This window comes from Rissa tridactyla, chromosome 4 (genome assembly GCF_028500815.1).
Source record: "Rissa tridactyla isolate bRisTri1 chromosome 4, bRisTri1.patW.cur.20221130, whole genome shotgun sequence".
Classification (NCBI taxonomy): domain Eukaryota; kingdom Metazoa; phylum Chordata; class Aves; order Charadriiformes; family Laridae; genus Rissa; species Rissa tridactyla.
The window spans coordinates 48,788,560-48,815,439 of NC_071469.1; the positions used below are offsets into that span (position 1 = coordinate 48,788,560).

Consider the following 26,880-nt stretch of genomic DNA (forward strand, 5'->3'; position numbering starts at 1 on the left):
CCAAAACATTAATTAATAAAAATCAAGAATGTTGCATGGTCACTAGGTGAGTGAGTATTTTGTGGGGCTTCAGGAAAGTGAATTATTCATTCATACCAGAAGGAAATTATACATCACAGTCAATATTCTCTCACTGAACTTTTTGGCAGCCAGTGCAGTTAAAATGCATTTAAAAAAACACTGATGATCTGACAAGGTTATTCCACAAGGCATTATAATACCAAGGTCTCCTGCAAACCTGAGTCCTGAAGTTGCATCACTGCGACCGCACCGCATCTGACCAAATGGCATTCTGCTCCTGTATTCTGTCTCTGACAACGGTCTGCAGCAGGTACCTCCCCCAGACGGACACAGCAAACATAAGCCACCACTTCCTCACAACTCAGGAACTTCCTAAGCCAGAGGGTATACCTTTGCATTCATCTCTGACAGATTCTCCTTCTCTGTATTTCTTCATTCACCCTTTATGTCAATAAAAACCCTTCACCCACACAAGATGCTGAAGCAATGAGTCCCACAGACTACCTACTAGTTCTGGGAAAAGACCATCTTTTTTATTTTTTTTTTACCAGATTCCAATAATACGAGTTCTAGGGAACACCAAATGAAGTTGTATCAAACAATGTACAGCCATATCCATTGACTTTCTTCATGACCTTATTTTATAGTTCTGCATTATATTCTTGCTCCTCATCCCCAGTAATTCATCTTCAAGATGAATAGTTCGTGTTTAATCACTCTTCTCTTGAAACCTTTGATCACCCTTGTTCTATTCTATCCTTTTTAAGAGGGGAGAACCATAACTATGAACTGTATTCAGGGTGCAGACATACAACAGATTCATGCAGTGACATAGTACTTCCCATTTTGTTCTCTACCTCTTTTCTAAAAATTCTTTACGTTATTTTTTTTGACCACAACTGACCATGAATCTTCTATTTTCATATAACTCTTTATTACAGCTCTAAAAACTCTTCTCCAAGAGACTACAGCCAGCTGACAGGCCAACACTGCCTATGGAAGGCTGTTTTTCCTTTCACATAACCCCTTTCTTTAATCTATAGTGAATTTTGTTTGTCACTTTATCATTTGATCATGCTATACCTGAATTTCTTTGGCCTAAGATGTGCCAGTTCCAAACAAAACCTTTCCCAAAGCAGAATCATTCATAAGGGACAGTTGCAAGGGTTTTTTCTATTACTGTTAGCTTGATCTGCAAGTTTTTCCTTAAAGGCCGTGCTCTTCTGGAGTGCTCATCTTCTACACAGCTACCTAATTTTATGGAATTTCTTATCTCCAAGATCTCCACCTCTCTAAGTTTGGCTGAAACTAGACAATAACAGAAACCAAAGGAGAAAACAGCATGCACATTGTATGTGATCATAGCCTTGATTCCCTAGGAAACCGGGATGAAAAGAATTCCTGCTCTCAAGAACACTAGCTCTTCATTATTGTACCATTAGACCTCACAAAGTCATCCAGTCTTCCAGACTAGATATTAATTCCAAATTTTTATTTCTGGGAGGTGGGGCACGTTATAAAGTCAAAAAGGAACACACAAAGCCTTCTTTTGAAAATAAACTCCTTACCTAAAATCCGTTCAGTGAGAAAGACTGCCTAAATAAACAGAGGAATAACTCTTCTATTCCCTTTACAGAATACTTTCATATTCTGATCCTATGCCTTAAAAAGCCTGTGTTAAAAGACTTCCAAATTGTTGATATTTATTGAGGAAAAACATTTACAAAATGTCTGTAAAGTCAGATAGACAGATTCACCTCACAAAAAGAAAGGAAAAAGGGCACAGAGGCTCAAATGTAACTTGTGGAAAACTTTCATACAAGTTAAAGACATTTATGTATCAACTACAGTGGTGAAATATGTTTCTAGAGATTAACAGGCTTTCAACCAAAACACTAGAAAAACTCTCTTGGGAGGGAAACTATACAAGGCATGAGATAAGCAGATAGCAGCAAAATTTTGGTTTGCCTTTTTTCTTTAGCTATTTTATTCTTCTTCAGGAGCAAGGGAAAATTTCAAATTCCATTCTCTATCATACGTGTCTATTACACTGACTTCTATTTCTTGCCCCTCCACTTCTACAACTTTGCTGTTACCTGGCTGCTGGTTTGTGGTGCGGAGAAAACGAAACCATAAAAACGCAGCATCAGGTCTGCTGGATCACTAGCTGTGCAGCGGAGCTGCTTATCAACTTGCCTCTGGGCACTTCTGCCAGGGTTTCAGACTCCATATGGAACTATTTCCATATGAGAGGGGGATGGTTCAAGGAAGCTTCAAAGAAAATGAGAATGACAACATTACTGTAGAAAACAGACAAGACAGCAACCCCAGAGATGCATGTTTCACCCAGACTGCTATTAATTTTAGCAGCTCAACTGGCAGAGGCTCTTTTTGATGGTCAATACGTTGGAGTTTATAAGAGCTATCAAATGCTAATCTCCAGTTCTCATTGGCATGGGCGATACACAGAGTATTGAAAATACGTAACAATTTTTCACAACAGTGTAGGTTAGGCTGTGAGCACAGAAACTACTCCCTTTTGTAAGGAAAGACAGGAAAACTGAACCAGGAATTGTTGAGGGCAAAAAGTTCTGCAAGTTTAAATAATAAAAGCGTAAGTTAATAGGGCTAATCTCCAGAGATCTCAGCACAAACAGGTATAATGCAGGACAGTAGAAATCAATTCTGATTTCCCACACTCCAGCTCTGCTCAAACCAATAAACCTCTTTCCTGGTTTATACCATGTACTGTCTGACAAAACAATTCAGCAAAACAAAGTTGTATTATAAGAAATCACAGCCCGGGTCATCCCAGCCGTAGGATCCTAACAAATGAAAACGCCAAAGCTAAAGCACCTGTATTTTATTCTTGTCATGACAGTATTGTGTGATGTTCATGATCAGTGTACAAACCGTAAGAAAATATTTTCAAATGTGGGTTTTTACGTATTTTAAATGTAATGACTTGTATTCAAGAGCCTTCCTCTCTTCTCCAGCAGATGTATGGCTAGAAGTACTTCCAGAAACAAAGCAAAAATTAAGCATAGAGAAAAGTTTATTCATTAAAAGCAGACAATCTATTTCAACTTGAAAAAAAATATATATACACATATAAGTGCATGTGTGCATATATATAATATATAAAAACCTTGATGCATGATTTCCAGAGAATCAACTGCAATAAAATACTGCAAAAAAAATACAAATCAACAAAGAAAACTGATAAGCTAACATTTACAATAAAATCTGCTTTAATTATGAGATTTTCGAGCTAAGGATAAGAATTATGTCGTAATCAAGACAATGAAACCAAAGTAGTCGGACAACGAGGCTCCAATCCTATAAAGGTTATCAGACCCAGAAAGTCCAATAGGTATGATGAATGCATGCTTCATCCTACTAAAAATCAGGAGAAAGTTAGATCAAGGATTTGCTCCGTTTGGCTGAAAAGGGGATGATCTCAACCATACTTATGTCAGAACACGTCAACTAGTTTCTTAATTTACTGAAAAAGTACGTTAATTGGCAGGTACTGGCAAAGCATGTTTCACAAGTCTTTATCAAAAACATATTGTCTCCCCTAGTGGAATTTTATGTCCCACAAAAACAGTTTTTGAAATAAAACCTAAACACATCCTAACTGCAAAGGGAACAGTGAGATGTTGTAAAACGACTTTTCATACCAATTTTAATAAAAGCTCTTTGCAAAGATCACTTTTTTCTCATTTTAACATCAGTTGTGGACCAATCCTTTTGTAACCGTATATCAAACCCCAAGTGTTTAACAATGTAAAAACAGGAACGAACATGATCATTGTGATCAAACTATCTTTGTTTCCATCTAAATAAGAGCAATGCTCAGTGAAAACTAGAATGGAATGGAAAAAAACCAAATATACCACAAGACCAATTTCAGTCAGTCCTATTCCACTTGGCAAAAAACAAGCATCAAAATATTGCATATCAAGTGTTATCAGCCCTTGAAGTTGAAGCAGCAAAAGAAAGTGGTTTAAATATTATTGAGAAATATGGGTTACTTGCAAACCAAATATTTTGAAGCTTTTGTTGCCCTTCCATGGCTAAGCAGAACAAACAACTGCTACAGATCACATCTGAAAACATGCATAAATCACTCCAGTTCATTTGCAGATTCATTCTATAAATGGATATTAGTTGAGTTTCATTTTAATAGCTCCTTGCCCAAGAAACAAAATAGAGCACTTATGACAAATTTACTTTGTTTCTGAACTAATCTTAGCACCGGCCTTTTCAAAAGGTTCGTTTCAACTTCAAATTCTGCCTTCTATCATCACCTTTGCTTTATTTTGTGAATCTTTATTCATTAATTCCTGTACATTGTTAAAGTGAAGATGCTGAAAAAAACTGGGAAGACATTTTGGCTAGCCAAAAAGTCCTAAGATACTTTCCCAAGCCATTTAAATCAAAAGATGGTAAGCAAAGTGTGCAACTGCTCCCTACTGATGAAGGGGAAGGAAACAAAAATCTGTAGCACAGGTGGAATGTTACTGCATACTTATCAATGAGGAAAAGCAGTCAGGTTACCGGTAGACCACACAATATCAGTCACCAACTATTTTTTCACCATATCAGATAGCTAGAACATAGAACCATGTATCAACAAGGGAATTTCACAGATGCTTATGTTGGGACTTCACCTTGTAAATAAGACTGACAGGACACATGATGTATGGAGATAACATGTTTAAGTACACTCAATATGCAGACAGAAATAAATTCACAAAGACAAGAGAAAGACAGACCTTGTAATTTCATTCTGTTACTCCTACTACCAAAACGCACAACTATATCCTCAACAAAAGCATCAAGATGTGAGGAAGCTTTAGAAAAAACATACTTCCCACCTTCAGTCAGCAGAATCACAGTTTACATCACGTTCAGTGATACTTTGGACTCAATGACTACTGCAAACCATTTATAATCCAACAAAATTAATTCCAGACACAGACTAGAATTGCATTCTGGATATTAAAATATATTCTATTTTAACTTAATTTTACGGAGTTATAAATAACATAGATAACTTAGAGATCATCTGAATTAAGGGGTTTTTCGTTGGTTTGTTTCATTGTGAACATTTGGGGGATTTTTTGTTTTTTTCTGTTTGTTTGGTTTGGTTTTTCGTCAACTGCATTCTCTGTAGCAAGAGAACACTATCCTGAAACAAATATTTAATGATATTAGTAAAATAGACAAGAAGAAAATCAATGCACACTTTAACAGAGTATTAATGTCAGTTTTAAAGCTTTATTAAGCAAAACTCCCTAGTGTTAACATATCTACGTTCATGTCAGAGAAAAAAGAAAATAAAGCAAAATCCTGTTCCTAGGAGCTGTAACAACAAAGCTAGTTTTCCACCTGCCATCCCTGGTGGCAACTTGGTGCTGTCAGTGACCCACAGCAAAATGGTTCTTTTGTGTAAAGAGAAAGGAGACCCCTGACGGCTGCCGTGATATTTGCAGACTCTCTGTACAGAGAATGAAGTGAAGCTGGCAACAGAAGTCAGGTATGAAAAGATTTACTGCTAAATTTGAGAGTCTATTTTCTCCATACTTATCCAGTATTAATATACACTGTGCCACTTTTAGAACTGTCTAGGTAGAAATAACTAGAGTATTTTAGGCTACACCCAGAAAACCATGCCTTGGGTCACTTTTTACAAGGACCACACAAAAGACATAAGATTGTGTAAGGGAATTTCAGAAACATGTCTTCACAATTCTTGCAGAAATTCGACTACAGAAATCCCATGTGTCTTTAAAAGTCACCTGAGATCAGAGAGTTTATTTTTTCCCTACATACCTAGCTCTTACTTTCTCTATGCCTCAGTTCCTCATCAGGAAAAGCAATGACAACAGTATCTCCCTACCTTGTAACAATATATGCTCAGGTACAATACGGTGACAAGTATGAAAGATCCTAGATACGAGCCCAAAGAAGTAATCTATATATTCCAACCACCAAAAGAACAATGTGGTTGAATCCCACCTCCTAATCTGAAAAGAAAATTCTTAACACTCTGTGACAGTCCTCGCACAGCTAACAATCCTTATCTGTTGAGCTCGCCCTTTACCTGAGAGCTCTAGAATTAAAGCAACTCACAGTGCTGTCTGCAACAGCAAAGCTAATAAACAGGAATCAGCATCAACTGGAGTGAACTAGAAGACATTACCTTTTGACTACATACCCAGCCCACAGAGACTTCATTCACAAGTTTGGACAGCTCATGATCTCAGCTCTTCCACTCACCAAGTAAAATTTCCCTCTCAGAGGAACTGTCAACTTAGTTAAAATATTTAAAACATTTTGCAATTAATGCTTCTCTCATTTTTTGAGTCATTAAAATTTATCTACAAATCAAAGCTTCTCTTGAGATAAAGACAGACTTCTGAACTTCTTTAATACGATTTAAATACCATGTAGGAAAAAGAAACAAATATACGCTGTGATTTCATCAGAACATGTAAGAGTAGGTAGTACACCTGCATTGAAGGAGAGCTTCCATCTGAAGGTGCATTAAGAAAGCAGAGGGGACACAAGAAATGTGAAATTAATGAAAGTGGTGTTTGACTACATCTTTACATGAAAAAGCAAATAGTCAAAATTTCAGTTTCACATTTCAGGAGATCTGCTGCAACCCAAGATGGGGAGGCTTTGATCACTGTGGATGCTGAAGATCCTATACTATATTTCACAACAGCACATACATTAACATAGTAGGTTGGAGAAAATCCACTCTGAGTAACTGAAGTCTGCCTACTGAAATGTTCTTCTGCAATTGCAATCATACGCAATATTCTTAATTTCCTGATGTTATGGGTTATGAAGTACAGATCAACAGCTGCTGTTCAATACATTTAGCTGCACCAGTGGTTGGTAGAGACACAACATTGAAAAGTAATGGTGAATGAGTGTGTTTAGCATACAGAAAGAAGAGGGATGAATAATCAAAACATTAACATGAGAGTAAAATGGCTGCTTCTGCATGCCAACAGATTTCACAGTAAGGCAGGTATATGAACCTACACTCCAACCATAAATAAAGGAAAATAATTTAAATACAGTACATTATTTTACCTGTCTTTGCATCTCTTCAATCTGTCGCTGGGGGACACTTTGCAGAATACCGTACATTTCAGGCATCTTTTCTTCAGGGATGACAACCGAGGCCCTATAAGCAAAAATCAGAGAACAAATGGTAAGAGGAGATGAAAGAAGTTCTACATTATGAGATGTCAACAGCTTTTCCAACCCCGAGTCTTGTCCAATTCTAGTAAGACATGTTCAGAAGATATTAGCAGAAAGAAAGAGTCTTCTCTCAGTGTAATTAATTATTCTGTAGCAATTCCTTCACAACACCAGCCAATCTGCCCACAGATAATGCCACAAAGTCTATGGACTGATCTGTAGAGACAATCTAATAAATATGGAAGAGACAGATACACATAAATCCTGAATTCTCCACTCTAGATTGCAACTAACTTGCTGTCAACTGAGATTTTTGAGTGACCGAACAGTAACAGCATATACAGTGCTATGTATACAAACTAGTAATCTTTGTACGTATTATCCTAAGATCACGTAACTGGGCATAGTGCAGGCATGGAAAAATAATCTACACTCTTAACACAGTGTACTTAGCTACAAAATAATTCTGTGTTTCAGGCTCAGATGAGCTTAGGAATCATGACAGAACATACGGAATTTAGCATTTACGTGATGCAGTTTTTAGCATATACTTTTCTTAAAAGAGCCTGAATGCAGACCAGTCCTCACTAAATTCAAGCACAAGATAATAAAGCAAGTCTGTTTGAGAAAAAATATCATCAGCTACAGGATAATCAAATGCTCTGTCATCTCGGCCTCATTTGTTTTCCTCTTCTATTTTTGATGCATAATATATCAAGGGTAAAGACTGCACGTATCTTATTCTGTATTCTATTCCCTGTAACCCCCAATACACTTGACTCATCACACAGACTTTATTCACATTACTGAATGCAAAGAAGTCCCTTATGCAGCGGTTTGATGTACAATACTGAGGGTACAGACCTCTTCCAGTCCAGAACCTCAGAGAAAGGTAAAATGTAGGAGTCAGCAATGATGACTGGGACACATCCAGCTTGAAGAACGTCGCTTAGCACAGCCTGTCCCAGGCGGGCTCCACGTAGAACAACACAGAATGTAGACTCCTGTCAACAAATGGGTCAAACAGATGAGGAGAAAAGGAAATGTTTAATTTGTGGTGTGTGTGTATGTATGCATGCATTACGCTTTCCTGCCCTCCCCCTTGTTAAAAAGCAGGATGATTACTTACCTTGAAAGCATGATCTACACGGAAAGATTAACTACATCGATGCTACTTACTCTGAAGGGGTGAGGGCAGGAGGAAGATGGCTAAGGGGAGCTTCAAAGATATAAAAAGTTGCTGCAAAATGGGTAAGTATAGTCCACTTACTCATGTTCACAACACACAAGACAGAAAGACATGAGTTTAAAATGCAGCAGAGAGGACTTCTTGACTATGCTGCACTCACCCTGTAAATGGGGACTTTAGTTCTCACTGACACTGAGGAGTCTTGCTACAGGTTCAAGATCACAAAATAAATGCTTCTAGAGTTCAGCTACACAAACAAGGAAAAAACCCAAGTCAGTATTATGCCTAATTCTAAGAAAGAAAAATTATAAAGTTGATACAGGGCTCCCACAGCTAAGAAAACATCTTTCCAGCTTGCATTTTGTGGCCTGAGGAAAAGGAGCCAGGAGGCTCAGCAGGGCAGCAAAACATCAAAATGGAACTAGGAAATACAAGGGGATTTGCCGGCTCTTCATTTGTTTCGTAACGCAATTGTAAGACCTGTACTCATACCCACAGAGTACTAAAAGCCTTGAAAATCTCATTCAAGAGAAGACTGCAAACAGGAAGCATTAGCAACCCAGAAGTCCAAGAGCCTGTCTAGTAGGAAGTCTGTAAAGGCAGTGCTGGAAAGGATGAACTGTGATCGTAGTCCCCTTCCCCCACTCTCAGACAGGAAGGGAAGGAAAAGAAGGGTGCAGGGAATGAAAGGAGCAGAGAGAATGAACACACATTTTAACCATTGACTCACTAGATCACACAGCAGCAGGTGGAAGAGACTCTAGTAAGATCTGGGAGAGAAAAAAAAAAGAAGCCCAGATGTGGACACACATGCTCATCTGCCCAGATAACCATTTTTCCTGTCTAGACAAAGGTTACTATAAATACATCTCCTCGCATCATCACTGTTATCAGCCAGACATTCCAAAGGGAGATGCAGGGCTCTGCAAAGGAAAGTATTTTAACGATCTCGGCATGTGCCAGCTCTCTTCTGAGTTACAAAATCATATATAGCAAAATATAGATATAGATTCCCTGACTTGTTATCCTTGAGCAATCCAGTCTGTTTTTAAAGAAATAAAGCAAACAAATAGGGTTTTTTTCCCCTTTGGCTGAAAGTTTAGGACTCAGGGTGACCCTTTCCTCCCTCTCCCCCTCCTCCACAAGGAATTTTAAACATATTTCCTACAAAACATAACAGGAGGGGTGGAAACTTTGCCTTTCCTCAGCTTGTTTGTTATTTTATCATCATTTGCTGAAGTTCAAAGACAGATTGCTGCTGGTGGCCACAGACAGAGCACAGTGGCCTATGGCATAACTCCACCACACTGCATGCCACAGCACCTCTCTGCTAGTGAATTGCCAAGAGACACAGGGGTCTGAGAACGCTATCTAGTTTTATCTTCACTGAGACATCAAAAAGCCTCTGGAACCTGGGCCAAGGCCATGAAACACATTTCACCTAGATGTTTTCATAGCTGCATGCGGACAAGTCTTCTAGCTCAGTCTGTCATATCTATACAGAGAGTTTTGTAGGGTTTAACTACTAGCTGCATACAAAAAATACAATCTGACCAACTCTCCTTAAACGTAGCGCTCTTTTTTGCCCCCAAATAAATCCACGCATAAGCTCTTTAAAGTTCATTTTAATCTTCCATCCAATTGACAAACCCATCCTCTTTTCCAAGCTTCATCTAGCAAGGCCTGGACTGTTACATGTGAGAAGTCAATTCCAAATTCGTGCCTGCTGAAGGTCATTTTGCCAGTTATTCTGGAGGGTGTAGATTCCAATGTTCTTCCCCAATTTTGAAGTGAGCAATTTTGTCCAAAAGTTTCTCCTCCCATTGCTGCTAGTAGTATCTTTGTTATCATTTTTTAAGTTTACATGACGTCGTCATGTGTTACCAGAAGACCATCATGACCAATCTTATGAAATTGTTATACACAAGCAGTGTTTCCAAATTGCAGCATAGTCTGCATATCAGTTTGAGTACACAGTTCTTGGCCCACTTAAAAGTAAGAATAAATTTTAGTACCCTACCAGTGCTAAACCGGAACAGCTCCACAGCTAAGACAGTCACCAAGGGGAAGAGAAGTTTCCAGGAGAGACAGCCTTACCTGAAGCACTTGAGGATAATCAAAGACTTGATTCTTGTGACAGCGTTTGCGGACAGCGGGGACCCCATCTGACAGATTTGTACATTTGTCTAGGATCAACACTGATTCCCCATTCTCAGCTTGAAGAGCTTCCAACTCGGACCGGTATTCTGGGTGCAGAGCCATTTGAGATGACAGAATGAAATACCTGCGAGGACTGAAAAACCACAGCAAGGTTATCTGACAGCGCTGTGAGTTTACTTCCAAGATGCTCTAGAAAACATGGGGAAAAAAAAAAAAAGCAGAGCAAGATTAACTAAATGTGGACACACTGCCAAGACCATATTTTCAGACAAGGATGGAAAGGGTAATGATGCAATATAATTAAATCTTGGATACTAAGTGTCTCAGCATTATTTACAACTTTGAATAAATTTTTACTTGGTAAGAGTGCTTATTACATTAGAATAGGCATTTGCATTATAACCTCTATTATAAACTGAAATAAACACTATTTAGCTACATACTAAAACAGCTTGCTACTGATGGCCAGGATTGTTTGTTCTTCTGTTTTGTGCACCATAACAAAGTGGATAGGACGCTGAATGTTGCTGCTAGTTTCTCCTCCCATGTATTTCCAATTTTAATTGAAAAAAGATGCTTAACTGACAACTCAGCTGCCCTGTGTTCTTATTTAGTCTTGATATGGTGACAGCAACAACAGGACAAGCTCATCTCATTAGCTGTGATTCAGTTCTGTCCCTTTGGGCAACATACAGCAACATGTCCAGGACAAAGTTAGAGACCCATTATCCCATTCACTCTCAACTCCTACCACGTTCCAAAAACCATGTATATTTAAAATGTGCCTTAATACTAGATATTAATTCATACTAGATATAAGGAAGACATTTTTTACAATGAGGGTGGTGAAACACTGGCCCAGATTGCCCAGAGAGGTTGTGGATGTCCCAACCCTGGAAACATTCAAGGTCAGGTTGGATGGGGCTCTGAGCAACCCGATCTAGTTGAAGATGTCCCTGATCAATGCAGGGGGATTGGACTAGATGACCTTTAAAGGTGCCTTCCACTCCATGGTCCAGACTATTCGATGATTCTATGAATACTGAAGTGTTTCAAGACACTAATTAAGATGGGAGGTAAAACACACAAGAATACAGTCTCAAATTAGATCCTCACAGCTTTAAAAAGTTATGTTAATGTTGGAAAACAGCATGTCATATAATTGTTATACTCTTCTCATCTACTTTGTTTTGCTTTTAAAATGGTTCAGCTAACTCAGACTGCTCCACCACTCCCCATTGAAAGGAACACACAGCGAGTGCCTGCCCTCATGCTGCCAAAAGAACTCAGGAAACACAAGGCCTGCACTTAGGATTCCAGTTCTACTCCATTTGATGCTATCTTTAATTTACAGCTCTGAAAACACATACAAACACACACTTTATAATGTCAGACCTCTCCTGCTGCTCCTTTTAGCTCTTCTACTCATTTTCATGCTGGTCACTTTAGTTGCTCCAATTAACAGATGAGACTTGCATAGAATTTTTTTTAAACATTCTTTTTTTCCCAAGACTCCAGCTGCTACCAACTTGCTACTAGCAGGTCTATAGAATATATATTTCTAGCCAAGGTGGATTTAAAATATTTTAAACTATCCAACTAAAAAGGAAAGTAAATAAAAACCTCTTACTTCGTCTCTGTAAGAGGAATAAAAATGGATTTGCATTTTAGAAAAGGAAATACTGCTGCAGATGAGTGATAATAAATGCCTATAACCAGCTAACAATTATGCAGATTTGTTTGTGTATATGTTTAAAATGAAATTTTGCCTTGAAACTGTCATCATCCTACAACACTCAAGATCTTGCTACAAAACAAAGTATATCCCAGCTCCCAGTAAATAACACCCTAGTATAGTGGAATGTAATAATTTATCCCAAGCAAGCCTGAATCCTGAGCATCGTGCCCTCGTCTCACTCCTCCTGCATAAAGCCATCGAACCTGCAAATGCGTTTTAATTAGTAATACTAACTGGCCACTAGATGGTACTCTGGAGACTACAGTCTGTTCCTTACAAAAAAAAAAAAAAACAACTTTGAGAACATGGAAACTCCAATACGTTCACTGAACACAGATTCACGCATTGCATGAGCACCCACATGACAGTTTCTCTTATCTTACCTAAAACCAGACATAGCATTTAGCTGACTACATGGGCATGAACAATATGACTGCATCTCTCTTTACAATTGGTTCTATACATGCTGAAGCCTATCATCACGTTCATGCTTTTCAGACAGAAATACAAAGCACGCTTTCACTCTGTGTCAGACTGTAATAGTACTTGAGATCTATGGAGAATCAATTGGGATGCAGCCAGATGCTATCCAGTGGCCTGGTCCAGGAGCATCACAAGCACGAACACACAAAGTGTGAGCAAAGCAAACCACTGCTGCACAAGTTTGTCCTGTAATTCACTGCTGTACCTTACTTGGAGCAGCTCAGACCAAGAGCATTGCCCTTTACCAGGGGAGAAGACAATTGAAGCCAAAGTACAATAACTTTTTCTATCCGATAGTGGCAGCATCCTTTCAATCACAGTTTTCAACTTTAATAATTCATATTCTTTACAGGATACTGTCAGGAAAAAAAAAAAAGGATCTAAACTTTCTGCATTTCTAAATCTGATCTTCGCAACCAGTGGACATGTCGTTTACCACCACTGCCTCAGTCTGACCATCTTTTAAACCATGACAGAGGTAAGACCTTACTACAGTAAAACATTTTCAGCTGTGTAATTAAGAGGCTTATGAAATATTAAAAGAGCATTCTTCCAAAATCAATTAAAACATGTCTTCCAGACCTCTACCTACTCTTGTTCTGAAGACATGAATGGATTAGGGAAACCACTGCTTTCCAGGGTAGCTCATTTTAATGGCTAATTACATTCCCTGTTAAAATTAGTGCTTTATTTCACACTTGTCTTGCTTTACTTCTAACTATAAGGTTGTAAGGGTTGCTTGTGTTTATGTCTTACTCCATTACTTTAAAAAAGAAAAAAAATAAAATCAGTATTGTAAGCTCTAGATGTTGCCACAATCAAATCAGCTTTCTTTCTTTTACATGAGCCAACTACACTATCCTCCTTAAGACTCATTCTGCAAGAACTTCTTCCGTTCAGAGCTGTATTTACAGACTTCTCCTGTTCCAAACTCCCAACGTCATTTTGAAATGACTTCAGAACCACCCTGACATTTAAATTGATATACGAGGAATGTATCCGTAAGACATACCGAGGTAAAGATCACATTCTCGCTCCTATTCTCTGTTAGTCATTCAAAGTTTGCACTGGCTGATAGTACCTGAGGCATGCGTGTTGATCCCCATGATCCCTTCTACCTCTTTAAAGTCACAATGGTGGTATAGTACACTTTTTTTATCATTGCAATAGTGATCTTTTGCTATTACTTTGCTTTTAAGTATCCTAAAATAAGTTGTCTGAAACGATCATTTATTAGGCAATCTATCCTGCTTTGAATTACTGCCCTGCTTTACTTACAGTTTAAAGAAACCAAACCTATTAAAAACTGCTTTTATATATATCCAAAGTATCTTGTCAGCTCACTGGAAATATTGAATCTAATTCTACTAGAAACACTGTCATGCTGTCATGCTCTCATATTTCACAGTTCAGTTTCTGGAGTGGGAAAAACAGAATCACTCCAAAAAAATTCTCAGTTCATAGCTAAGCCACACATTGGCAGATGAGCCAAGGCCATTAGCATTGGAACCATCATATATTGTAATAGCAAGCGCTATTAAAAGCAACTCCTACAAAATTGCCCAAGCCCCCCAAGTTAGTAGCTATATTTATATTTTATCAGCCTCAATATTAAATATGATATTGAATATACTTTGCTCAGTTCATGAGAATTGCTTTACCCCGGTCCTCTTTCTGGCAGATCCACTTCCCCCGACAATGAGCTGTAAACAGGAATACTGACATCATAGCCTTGCCGGTAAGTCCACGTGGAGAAGCCTCCACCAGCCAGCAGAGCTCTGAAAAAGACAAGAAAGCAATTTTAAACAGAATACGTATACCACCGAAACTCAAGAGCGCAATTTACTAATTGTCATTACCAGAACATGAGGAAGATGCATGCTCTGAGATAAGTTTTTCCCTCGACTTTTGTCAGTGGCATTTTTCATGCAGTTTTTCGGTCCACTTTAGGTTTCGTGAACTGGGCTTACTGCCAGATTGGATCTAGCCATCAATGGAATGCTCACGATTTTGTATGATCACTGAGGAATGGACCATTTTTGTATTAATACAGGGAAATTTATTCTATTGCAGTCATTATGATAATTTTGCATCTTTGGAAGCTTACATGTCCTAAGTTAATTTTAATTTAAAGAAACACATTCTTAATTATTTATACTAGTTAACATATTCCTCGATGCCTGCACTAAAATAGGGTATAGCACAGGTCTCAAAGTGTTAGAGACAACCTATACTTCAGATACAAGTCCAGATACAATAACATAGTATTTTGACAGCGTACAGCGACTCTGGACTTCTCAGGCTAGAAAATAAAATGGAGTTATTTGCAACTGTATTTTCAAAGTGATCATGCAAACTAGAGAAATTTATTTCGTTTTTATATTATACAAAAAAAGCTATAAACAGAAAACATGATAACAGGAACAAGTATGTTCTGAAACTAACTTCCAACAGTAGAGGCTGTTTGGGACAGCTCTATGTGCTAGAGAGCATGGGAATCATCAAAGATTGACCAATTATGATGCAAATCAACCTCCCAACAGGATGACCCTGATTCTCTGTGCCTTTTCCTAGATGAGACAACCTTTTGCCACACAGAAGAGCTTTAAGAAACAGAAGAGAGCAACGTGTACAGAAGAAAGCAATGCATCATTCACAATGCCAGAAAAAAACAGTTTGTTACTATCTCCTATCCCAAATCAGGCTTCTTTGAAATATGCTGGTAGAGGACATCACCTTTTCAGTTGCCATCTCATCTTCAGTGACCAGGTGACGCCATGAACGCATCATCCTGTTTCCAAAAGAAGCTCAGATACAGCTTCTTTAGTAAGACTTCTCAAACAGATGATCAAACTTGCAGTCCTTTGTCACCAAACAGGAGGGTGTGCTATACTTTACATTGCCCCAGGGATGATACTGTGTCTGCTTAACATACCATACAAAGTAGTTTGGAGAAAAATATTCCTCCAATTTCAGTTTCTCTCCTTCTCTGTGGAAAGAAGCAGAATACAAACACACCAGTACACTAGGCACTACAGAAAGGATCCTGAGGAGTTGTACCCATTGTAGCAGCTATGATTACAGCCAAAAGCCTTATTTATCACAAGCTTGCATACTGTGGCAGTTCAGATAGGAGCAGGCACATGTCTCATCAGTAATCAGAACAAACAGTCAAGGTGAGACTGGAAGAGACACTGAAAATCCATTAGCTGATATTCTTGTGGTCAGATATCCCTGAATGAAGTCTTTAGTATAGTGGTTTGAGAAGTAGTTTTTCCACAGTTGTTATACAACAGATTATCGTTATACCTAATTATCATCCAAGACCTATAATTTTTCCCATCAGAATATGACACCCTAGATAAACACCAGTATGTTCTGCCTGTTCTAATCTCCATCAGATGACCCATGGGTTACTTCACTTCCTGCTCTTACTTGCAGCACATTTCAGTGTTCAACACCACGACCGCACTTTGCCATAAATGTGACTTCACCCAAATAGTCAAGCAAGCAGTCTTGAGCGTCATTTAAGAAGCTCTTTGAAAATCCCAGGCTCTGGATTAGAGTATCTGGATTAGTGATGCATTTCAGCTTGATGACAATTACAAAGTCAAAGCAATTTGCCCTTTATTACTCTTCTCTCAGAACACAAACTATGGTAGGAGCAGAAATCAACTAGAGAACAGGACGATAAATCAACTATGTGCTGAGTGAGAATTTATGTTCCAAATCAAGCGATTATTTTGGATTCCTTTCCAATACCACCCCTTTGGTGACATGTACAATGCTGCTATGACTAGGTCTCACCCTTGAAGCTGCATGTTCCATGTCTTATCCGTATTAACTCAGTTACAAGCAGGGAGAAAAAATTGGCTTCGGTGTTGCTGTTCTTGCACTTCATATCCCCTCCTCACTTTTTAACCCTCCCTAACTGGGAAACTACAACCAGATTGTTTTAATTGGATCCGGTGAAAACATGACAGCACCTCATCAGCCTTGAGAAAGCAGGTGTGTGTCATGCAGACTTTTACCTAAATAAACCCACAGGGAACCAACACCAGTTAAATAACTCCACTCAGATTTTCACTCTACAGTGCAAGAAGGGAGTAAAGATATTAACTCCTAATGTACTCAAGACAAATAATCTTTAAATTGCACTGATCAGTGAAGAATAAGCCTGCTCCTGAGTAACTTTTAACCACTTTTCATATATTGATCCTTCTTTCTTTCCAGGAAGTGCCCCAGCTGGTCTGTACTCCAAATGTTTCTGCCCAGCTACCACCATTGTCAGCTTTCTGCCAAATTTCACAAGTCACTGAAACCCAATTCATCAACTAAAGCAGAACAAAAAAGTATCTTAGTTCATATGTTCAATTGTACAGCTACAAAGGAGCTTTGCAAAAGAAATCCCTTCATCCTCATTATTGTACCAAATTCAATAGCACTTATTAACAAATAATAAAAACTTAAAAAATAAGTTTCATAGCAGGAGATTATATATGTTATGGCAGCTAATACCAGCAACATAGTCTCCATGCCCACAAGGCAGACTCCCACCTTTGAAATTATGGAATAAAGCACTTTTACACTGTCTTTGGAAAGTGGATTTAAAGATTTTATAAACAAACAACCCCTTAGTGAGGTAACTTAGCTAAAGACGTTTCCAGACATAAAAATATCACATAACTGAATTCCCCTTTGTGTATAAGGTCTTACTTTACCTGGATTAATATTCTGCAGCAAATCAACAGAACACAACTCTATCAAACTCCATGATCCACTAATGTTCAACTACGCATGATCTGTGCTGAAAAGAGAAGGCAGGCCACATTCCCTGTGCAAACTTCACAAATGTATTTCAAACTTCACAAATATTTCACCAGCGATCGAGAAAATCTCACAAATCCAGTCTTTCTGGAATTGTACTGGTACAGTTCAGACCAGTCATTCCAAACCAGTTGAACTCTGCCAACATACCTTTATTTTTGCCTGCAACCCCTCACCCTGTGATGCTACAAATAACTGTCCTTCCCACTTTGTTAACTACCCATTCTGTAACACGTGTGGACATTCTCAAATTAAGAAAACACACCCAGGTCGCCTGTTCTGTTAAATATGAACTAAGATCTCCAAAGGTCTCCAAAATCATATTGTAACCTCATACTGCACCACTCAGGCCCTTCCAGGACCAGGTCCACGCTACATTTTAACAGATCATTTGTGTTCACACCTTGACCTGTAGTACAGGTTCTATACCACACTGAATATAGTCTAACTCTTGGCTGCCTACAAAAAGGAGTTTCCACCTCTTCTCCGTCCCAAGAACTGTTATTGTCTCTCTTATGTATTACAGCTAGTGATTGTACAGCTGCAGAGTGAGTCAGTTTGGCAAGCTACAAGAACAGCTGTATGTCAAAAAAGATTTGATTTTTATATTCAAATTACTCGGCTTTCCATGTTAACATGACAAACGCTTAGAACAAACACCTACCAAAATAATACATTTCCTGCATATTAAGCCAAGACACGTAAGACCAAATATAAATGGACATTTGACACAAAAATGAAAAAAAAAAAAAAAAAAAAGAAAAAAAGTTGTGCAGCGTATGAGATCTATTGCATTCCATTAATAAATCTACTTCTTCGACAGACACATGTATCCATAAACACGCAGTACCAGTGCAGCCCATTCCATTGAACAGAGCATTATCAAATGAAAATTCCCCTTAAGAAGTATAAATCTTAAAATAGCAAATGCAAGTATTTACTAACAGATTAACGGGTTTGGTTCATAAGAACGATGCTTGACTGCCCTCTGCAGGCTAACCCACACACGTATTTCATACAGGGAAGTAAAAAATTAAAGCCTTACTTCACAGTCAGTGATGTAATTACAACGAGTAAACTTACCCTTTGAACATGTCCAGAAAAAACATGCTCTGTTTGGCACTGATAGATGTTTTAAATCATCTTTGGTGCAAAGAAATCAAGATATACTCCATACACAATCATCTTTGCTAAGATCCCATGTCTCAGGCAAGATTTTTGTTGACATTTGGCAGAAGAAAGTTAACCTTGACCTTCAAGAGAGGGCCTGGTTACATGGGACCTAACTCAGCAGAACACAGCACATATAGGCTAATCTAGTAGAAAAATATTCAGTAACAGTACCTAAGCTAAGTAAGTTTGCCTCAATTACTACAATTTTCTTTGCCTTACAGCCTCCTTTCCTCTTCCAAAAGTAAACTATTCTGCAAGTGAAAAGTAATCTCAGGATTCACGCCTTTTAAATTTCTGGCAAATATTTTCAAAACACACTTGTCAGAGAATAACTAAGAGCATTTGTCCAATTACTAATACAGTGTAATCGTTAAGATAACAAAAACTATTGAAATTTTCCATAGTTTTGTCAAGTAGAGCAGCTGCATTAAAATGCCCTTGAAGCATCTGACTTCTATCAGAAAGTTGCAGCTACAATCAATCTTGAACTTCTAATTTGCATCAAATGGGATATTCTGTAAAGTGCTCAAGTTCAGTAACACACAAAATACAGGTCTAACCTCAAGATTCTCCATCCTTACAGCAAGCCCAATAGTTAAGAGCAAACACTGCCAGACACATCCCTTATAAAATTAAGGACGGGGCTAAACTGTCAGATTTCAGGAGCAAACACTTGTCCTATACAAGACAGGGTCTTTTCTGCTTCCCTTTTTTGAGAAGGCATGAAGTCATATTCCAGCTTTGTAAGCGTTAAGGAGCACGTCCTTCGCTATCAGCCACACTTCTGAACTTCTTGCTTCTTCAATGTCATTTAAACACAGATCTGCGCATTCAAACACAGCAAAACACATACCTATCTCTAGGAACATCTAGGGCAGTGTTATAATCTGGTGGCCCTCCAGGCAGCATATTGAAGAGCAAGTGATTTGTGCCCCGATCCCACCTAAGATAAAAAGGAGAAACAGACAACAGTCAGAAAGGTGTTCTCTACATACAGTTGGTAAGCTCTGGCATTGACTCAGTGCATCTTCCCATCCAGCATTAACCTTAGTTTTTTCCACTTTGTGTTCTTTGAATTCACACACTGAAGTTTCAGTAAGTACCTGGATAACTGTGCCAAAGCCTGAGCTGTCTCCTTGATACGGAGTGCATTCTGATTGAGGACATCTATGGATGGCACAAAAAGGCAGGCCCGGTTGACATCATCAGTGTAGAATTCACTGTCAGAGATGGCAGTTAGCAGCTCATTGTACTCCCTGGAAATGGTGTTGCTCACCGATGTCCCGTATTCATCCACGTACTTTTTCAGCGAGTAGATGTATACCTTGATTTTGTTTTTGGGATTGAAGCCACATCGATAGACATCAAAGCAGGTGTGCATCCTGCAGCTGAGGTCTCCCCGCTCAGGAATGGGGCTATCAGCAGGAAGCTTGACCACAGGCACATCATGGACACTGCGTTTTTCAACAGTCCAGTCATTGGATGACTCTATGGAGTGAGGCCAGAACTGGAACATTCCTGTGGCAATTAGGCCAAGCAGAACTATGGAAAAGAGAGTGATGTAGTAGATGCGATGCTTGGTTTTCATCCTTGGGATGAGGGCTGGACCCCGGGTGTTATATTTGGCCGACGCACACATAATGGAATCAATTATCTCTTGTCTCTACAATAGAAAGAGAGAGGTTTTTAGGTCCAACTTTGGAAGAGATACATAGTTATCATAACACAGAGAAACATCCAGTTAACACTTTCAAGACAGGTTCTTTGTCTCAGCAGATTACAGTAAAATTTCTTCAGATGCTCACGTGTCCCACCAGAACATAAAATGCCATTGGGACTGCCACCTGGCAAGGACAACATGAGGATGACCTGGTGGTCCTGTCTGGAATGGAATGGCATTGGCCAGTTAACAACCACAAATCAGAAAAATTATATGGCTTGGGCAGCGAGGGGAAGGAGAAATCTCAAACGCTACAGAAGTAGTGAGTGCCGCTCCATCTACGTCTAAGTGTATTCATAGTGAATACTAATAAAAAAATATAACACACTCATCTACAAGTGAAGAGAAACAACCTGGATGCCCTGTTATAAGCCCTTTGCGGGGTATGACACAAAACTTAAGATCATGATACTGCTTCTAATGTAAAATGCTTTCAAACTGAATTTTACAGGAACCCCACCATATCCAACTAGAATGACGCTAAACTACTTCTGGCAAGAAAAAAGGAATTAATTTGTCATCTTTGTCAATATGCCTTTTGGGGCAAAAAAGCATTCCATGAGCTGCCACTGCAGCCACATAAGAAAAGCATTTTAATAATAGTTCACTCTCGTCTGTATAACACTTGTAGTGAAAAACATGTTATAAAGTATCACAGAGTCACACAATTACTGTCGTCTCTGATAGTTCTTACAAGCTTTTACACCCAGAATTGTGGGTCCAGCAAGAGGCAATTTATATTAACTACAGATTGAAGAATCAGCTACTTCCTGCATGCAAAAAACTGTTTAGGTTTTCTACTAAAGCTCCATAATAAATAAATCCAACCTGAACTCTCCACAGTGGGAGCTTCTAAAGGTAGTAAGCATGTTTTTCGTGAAGAAGAATGTGGATGGTATAATGATGTGTTTTCCTTTTGGACATACGGGATGTTTTCTTGCTTTGAGAACAAGAAAGGAAGTCTGACAGTCAACTGTACAGCAGACAACAAATACAAATAAATTATCAGTAAGGCATTAAATGGTCTTTATAACAAATTGGGTTACGTTTATTTGGGAGTTCTTAACAAAAGACTGTTAGGATGGGGTGGCTAATGCATGAAGTGACTGCACTTAACACACAGCAGCACAAAAATAACCTCAGATGCTAACAAATATTCCATTTTTAACAGTTGCTCTCATCAATTTATGTTCACATTATGATTCTGGAGACAGCTTTTAAAGCCTACTGTACAAGACAATACATGTGTGATGCTGTTATTGAGACAGATGCCAGAATGCTACGTTACTGTCAGTTTTATAACTAAAAACTTTCCATAGGCCTCTGATGGCTAACCATATTATTCCTCCTTCCTAATACAGCATCAGAGCTTCTTGCATTATGACAAAGATTACACATTTGCAGCAAGTGTTTGAGTCACTCAGCAAAGCTGTCTAGACCTATGCCTGGGGGGAAGAAAACTTCAATGAAATGTAACTCTCCATCCATGGAACCGTTTAGTCACTTTTGCCCTGCACACAATCCACTTGGGCATCCTGCAGGCAGGAAACAAGGTCTACCAGCATTTGGAACATTAGAAGTAACAGGAATAAGACAAAGAAGTGGCAAAAAAGTTATGGGATCAAAGAATCATAGAATCCTCTAGGCTGGAAGGGACCTTTAAGATCATCAAGTCCAACCACCAACCTAACACTGACAAAACCACCACTAAACCATGTCCCTCACCACCACGTCTACCCGTCTTTTAAATGCCTCCAGGGATGGTGAATCAAACGCTTCCCTGGGCAGACTGTTCCAATGCTTGACAACGCTTTCAGTGAAGAAATTTTTCCTAACATCCAGCCTAAACCTCCCCTGTGCAACTTGAGGCCATTTCCTCTTGTCCTATCTCTTGTTACTTGGGAGAAGAGACAAACCCCCACCTCTCTACAACCTCCTTTCAGGTAGTTGCAGAGAGCGACAAGGTCTACCCTCAGCCTCCTTTTCTCCAGGCTAAACAACCCCAGCTCCCTCAGCCGCTCCTCATAAGACTTGTGCTCCAGATCCCTCACCAGCTTCCTTGCCCTTCTCTGGACCTGCTCCAGAATCTCGCTGTCTTTCTTGTAGTGAGGGGCCCAAAACTGGACACAGTACTTGAGGTGGGGCCTCACCAGTGCCGAGTACAGGGGGGACAATCACTTCCCTAGTCCTGCTGGCCACACTATTCCTGATACAGGCCAGGATGCTGTCGGCCGCCTTGGCACACTGCTGGCTCACATTCAGCCGGCTGTTGACGAGCACCCCCAGGTCCTTTTCAGGCAGGGAGCTTTCCAGCCGCTCTTCCCCAGGCCTGTAGCGCTGCATGGGGTGTAAGAGCCGCGGTAACAGCCGCCTTTCGAGGGCCGCCAGAGGCTCGGGAGGGCCCAGGCTGACCCGGCGGCCGCGCTGCCCGGAACACCACCGCCAGGAGCCAGGGCCAGGGCCCTCCGCCCCGCCCCGGCTCCCCCACCTCCTGCTCTCCTTGCCCACCCGCCGCAGCCCAGCGGACGGAACCGCCGCGGGCAAGGGGCGGGAGACCCGGCCCGCCGGAGCAGGGGCACGGCCTGGGCTGCCGGAACGCCCAGACCGGCCTTCCCTCAAGGCGCCAGGCCAGGGCGAGCCGCGCCCCCCAGACTCACCTCCGCCCGCAGTCGCTCGGGCCCCAGCGCCCGCGCCGCCAGCTCGCTGCCGGACCCACGGAGCGGGGCTCCCCCGGCAGCCGCCACCCGGCCCGGCAGGGACGGCCTACACACGCCCACGGCCCGCCACCGCCCCGCCGCGGCCCAAGAGCGTCAGCGCCCGGCAGCGGCAGGGGGAAGGGCGCCCCCCCGCGGCGGGAGGAACGAGCTGCAGGGGGAGGCGGCGGGACGGATGCGGGGGGGCAGCCGCCCTCTGGATTTACCTGTGACTATAGCCCCATGTTAGGGAGGAAAGCCAGTCTGTTCAAACTGCGAACGTAAAAAACCGGTCCGGGTGTCCGGGCCCACAGAGTGGTAGTGAACGGGGTTAGACCCCGTTGGTGGCCGGTCACGAGTGGTGTCCCCCAGGGCTCAATACTGCGGCCGGTTCTCTTTAATGTCTTTATCAATGATCTGGACGAGGGGATCGAGTGCACCCTTAGTAAGTTTGCGGATGGCACCAACTTGGGCGGGAATGTTGATCTGCTTGAAGGTAGGAAGGCTCCACAGAGGGATCTGGTCAGGCTGGATCGATGGGCCAAGGTCAATGGCATGAGATTCAACAAGGCCAAGTGCCAGGTCCTGCACTTGGGTCACAACAACCCCATGCAGTGCTACAGGCTTGGGGAAGAGCGGCTGGAGAGCTGCCTGGGGGAAAAGCACCTGGGGGTGTTGGCGGACAGCCGGCTGAATATGAGCCAGCAGCATGCCCAGGTGGCCAAGGCGGCCAACAGCATCCTGGCCTGTATCAGGAATAGTGTGGCCAGCAGGACTAGGGAAGTGATTGTCCCCCCTGTACTCGGCACTGGTGAGGCCCCACCTCAAGTACTGTGTCCAGTTTTGGGCCCCTCACTACAAGAAAGACAGCGAGATTCTGGAGCAGGTCCAGAGAAGGGCAATGAAGCTGGTGAGGGGTCTGGAGAACAAGTCTTATGAGGAGCGGCTGAGGGAGCTGGGGTTGTTTAGCCTGGAGAAAAGGAGGCTGAGGGCAGACCTTATTGCTCTCTACAGCTACCTGAAAGGAGGTTGTAGAGAGGTGGGGGTTTGTCTCTTCTCCCAAGTAACAAGTGATAGGACAAGAGGAAATGGCCTCAAGTTGCACAGGGGAGGTTTAGGCCGGATGTTAGGAAAAATTTCTTCACTGAAAGCGTTGTCAAGCATTGGAACAGTCTGCCCAGGGAAGTGTTTGATTCACCATCCCTGGAGGTATTTAAAAGACGGGTAGACGTGGTGGTGAGGGACATGGTGTAGTGGTGGTTTTGTCAGTGTTAGGTTGGTGGTTGGACTTGATGATCTTAAAGGTCCCTTCCAGCCTAGAGGATTCTATGATTCTGTGATTTCCAGGCAAAGGCCGTGCCTGCTCCTACTCCCTCCCTCCCTCACCTTCCTGCCTTGACAGCCGTGGCCGTGGCCGCTACACCCGGGCGCAGCCCTGCCACACTGCATGGGCCCCTTGCCCTGGGTCCCCTCCAAAGCCTGCTGTACATTTGGGGCAGTTTTCTCAACTGTTGGTGACTTTCCTTCCAACACTGTGACTGAACACTTCCCCCCAGTCACTGAAGCCCAGCTGCAAGATTCAGGAAGGCCTCTCACCACTGAAGAACGCTTCCCCAGTCAGAAGGGGTACAGGCACAATAAAAATGTTACTGTTTATCTGGGTGTACAAAATTTGTACCACCACCGCCCTGGTTTTCCATACATTTGCATTCCTGTCTCACTTTCTTCCAGTTCTGTGCACCTTTCCAAAACTATTTTGGTCTTTCTCATTGACTAAGGACTCTTTGTCACTTTCGAACCTGCTGGATCACGCTACTTAAGTGAGAAAAAAAAACAACAGACCCAAACCCTTCTCAGCCGTAACTTGAACCAACTCCTCTCTTGACAGAAGACAGAGCAGGACAAATTTGTTGCACAAAATTCCAGCTGTGCCAGAATCACAGACATTGGTTTCATTCCTAGGAATAGGAACTGACAGTCTGTAGGCAAACTCACCCTTTGCAAAAAAAAAAAAAAAAAGTAGGTAAGATGCTGCAGCTGAGCCACACACACCGCAACCACGCAGCGGAGATATTTCAGCAGTAGCAGCGTAGTGTCCCTGCATGTGGCACCCATGATCTTTACCTTTCCCTGCTCTCTGGGCTGATCTCAGCAGACCTTGATTATGTTCAGTGCCACTGAGGTGGAAACAAGGATGACTTTGCATCTCCCACCTGTAAACAGTTCTCACCTGTTTACTGGCTCTCCTCTCATGCCAATCTGAGGACAGATACGAGCTGTTTGAGCAAGTTCCTCTGTTTTGTAAAGCTGCATGTCTACAGGGAACATTGCTGCCAGAGCTTAGAGAACTCCTGCCACGCTAACGTCTCCTGTAGCCCCTTCAGCTGCCTGACTTCTGGGCCAGAAGCATCTCCAGTCTGCTACCTGCTCTCTGCTGCCAGGGGTACAAGGCATGCAGGATGGGGAGATGGGCCAGCTCTTGTCCTAACCTGTATTCCTTGGTTTTTTAAAATACTCTTACCACGTGTATCTCACAGTGTCAGCTTTCACTGGGCTGAAATGTGTTATTCCCCACTTCAATTTGTCTTGTATCCATTTTTATATATTTGTGTCTTATGTACAATGGTGTACTATCCTGCGATGTGTGTCTGTGAGAGGATGAGGGGTTTGTATCTGTCCCTGCTCTAAACATCTAAACTGATTCTCTCTCTCACACACGCTCACAGAGTACAGTGTCCTCAAGGAGCCTTGACTGTCAGCAATGGGTTAGTTCTCTTCCACTTCACCTGCCCTTGGGAAAAAACGCTTTCTGCAAAGCCGTCCACATGCATGCACAGAGTCAGCATGGTACTCCCACAAGAAAGGAGAAATGCTGTCGCTGCAGTGCTTTCTCTTCTTTCTCCCAACCTCTTCTCACACACATTGCAGAGCAGGTGATGTAGCATTCTCCTCAGATGCACTGCTACCTTCTTCATCCAGTCCGTGACATTCAAAGCCAGCAACAGAAAGGACTCAGATCTTAAAGTGTCTCTTCTGAGCTGGTACTGGCTTTTTCCTCCTCCCTAGTGCAAGTTACTACGGTTTGTTAGAGCATATAATGTTTCTGGTTTTAACCCATCAGCTTGAAATTGCTGCGAGCTGCCCCCTTCATAAACCAGAGGCAAGAATTCTCCTTCTGGAGGGTGAATGGACCGTGTCCGATTTTGTGAATTGGAAAGGGCACCATTCATGTGCTGGGGCTGCTGGGATGAGCGTGGGGACCTCTGCAGCAATGAAAATCAACAGCGTGAGCCTGGATGTTACTGAGCCGGGGAGGGGGATCCGCAGCCCTGTCGCGTGACAGGGACACTGTCTGGTCCACGTGTGGCCAGGAGGGGCCAGGGACCACTGAACGCAGCCTGCGCCAGCCCATGCGGTGCCCAGGGGCGCTTCCTCTGCCTCCCTGCTCTGCCAGGGAGAAGAAAGTGCATCGAATCAATTGCAGCTGAAATATTCATGGAGGCTTGATGAGCTTTTCATCCCTGTAGGATAATTTGGACAGCAATGCAATTTTATTAAAAGCTGGAATTAAACAAATGCAAGCAGCATCAGCTATTTTATTTCAAAATAGCAAGAAAAATGGAGGATGTAGACTGTTTTGATAGAGATT

The 26,880-nt window shown here is 41.4% G+C and overlaps 1 protein-coding gene across 1 annotated transcript in view; it reads right to left on the minus strand.

The window, feature by feature from the left end:
• The window catches only part of EXT2 (exostosin glycosyltransferase 2), a 77,503-nt gene extending 54,172 nt beyond the window's left edge, over positions 1–23,331 (minus strand). Inside the window, exons 1-7 of the mRNA XM_054198591.1 lie at positions 23,196–23,331; positions 19,922–20,481; positions 19,672–19,761; positions 14,480–14,596; positions 10,535–10,730; positions 8,113–8,252; positions 7,138–7,231 (exon numbers count right to left, since the gene is read on the minus strand). Coding sequence (XP_054054566.1) covers positions 7,138–7,231; positions 8,113–8,252; positions 10,535–10,730; positions 14,480–14,596; positions 19,672–19,761; positions 19,922–20,457 — 1,173 coding nt within the window. The 5' untranslated portion in view covers positions 20,458–20,481; positions 23,196–23,331. The remainder of the gene's footprint in view (positions 1–7,137; positions 7,232–8,112; positions 8,253–10,534; positions 10,731–14,479; positions 14,597–19,671; positions 19,762–19,921; positions 20,482–23,195) is intronic.
• Positions 23,332–26,880: the final 3,549 nt, after the last annotated feature.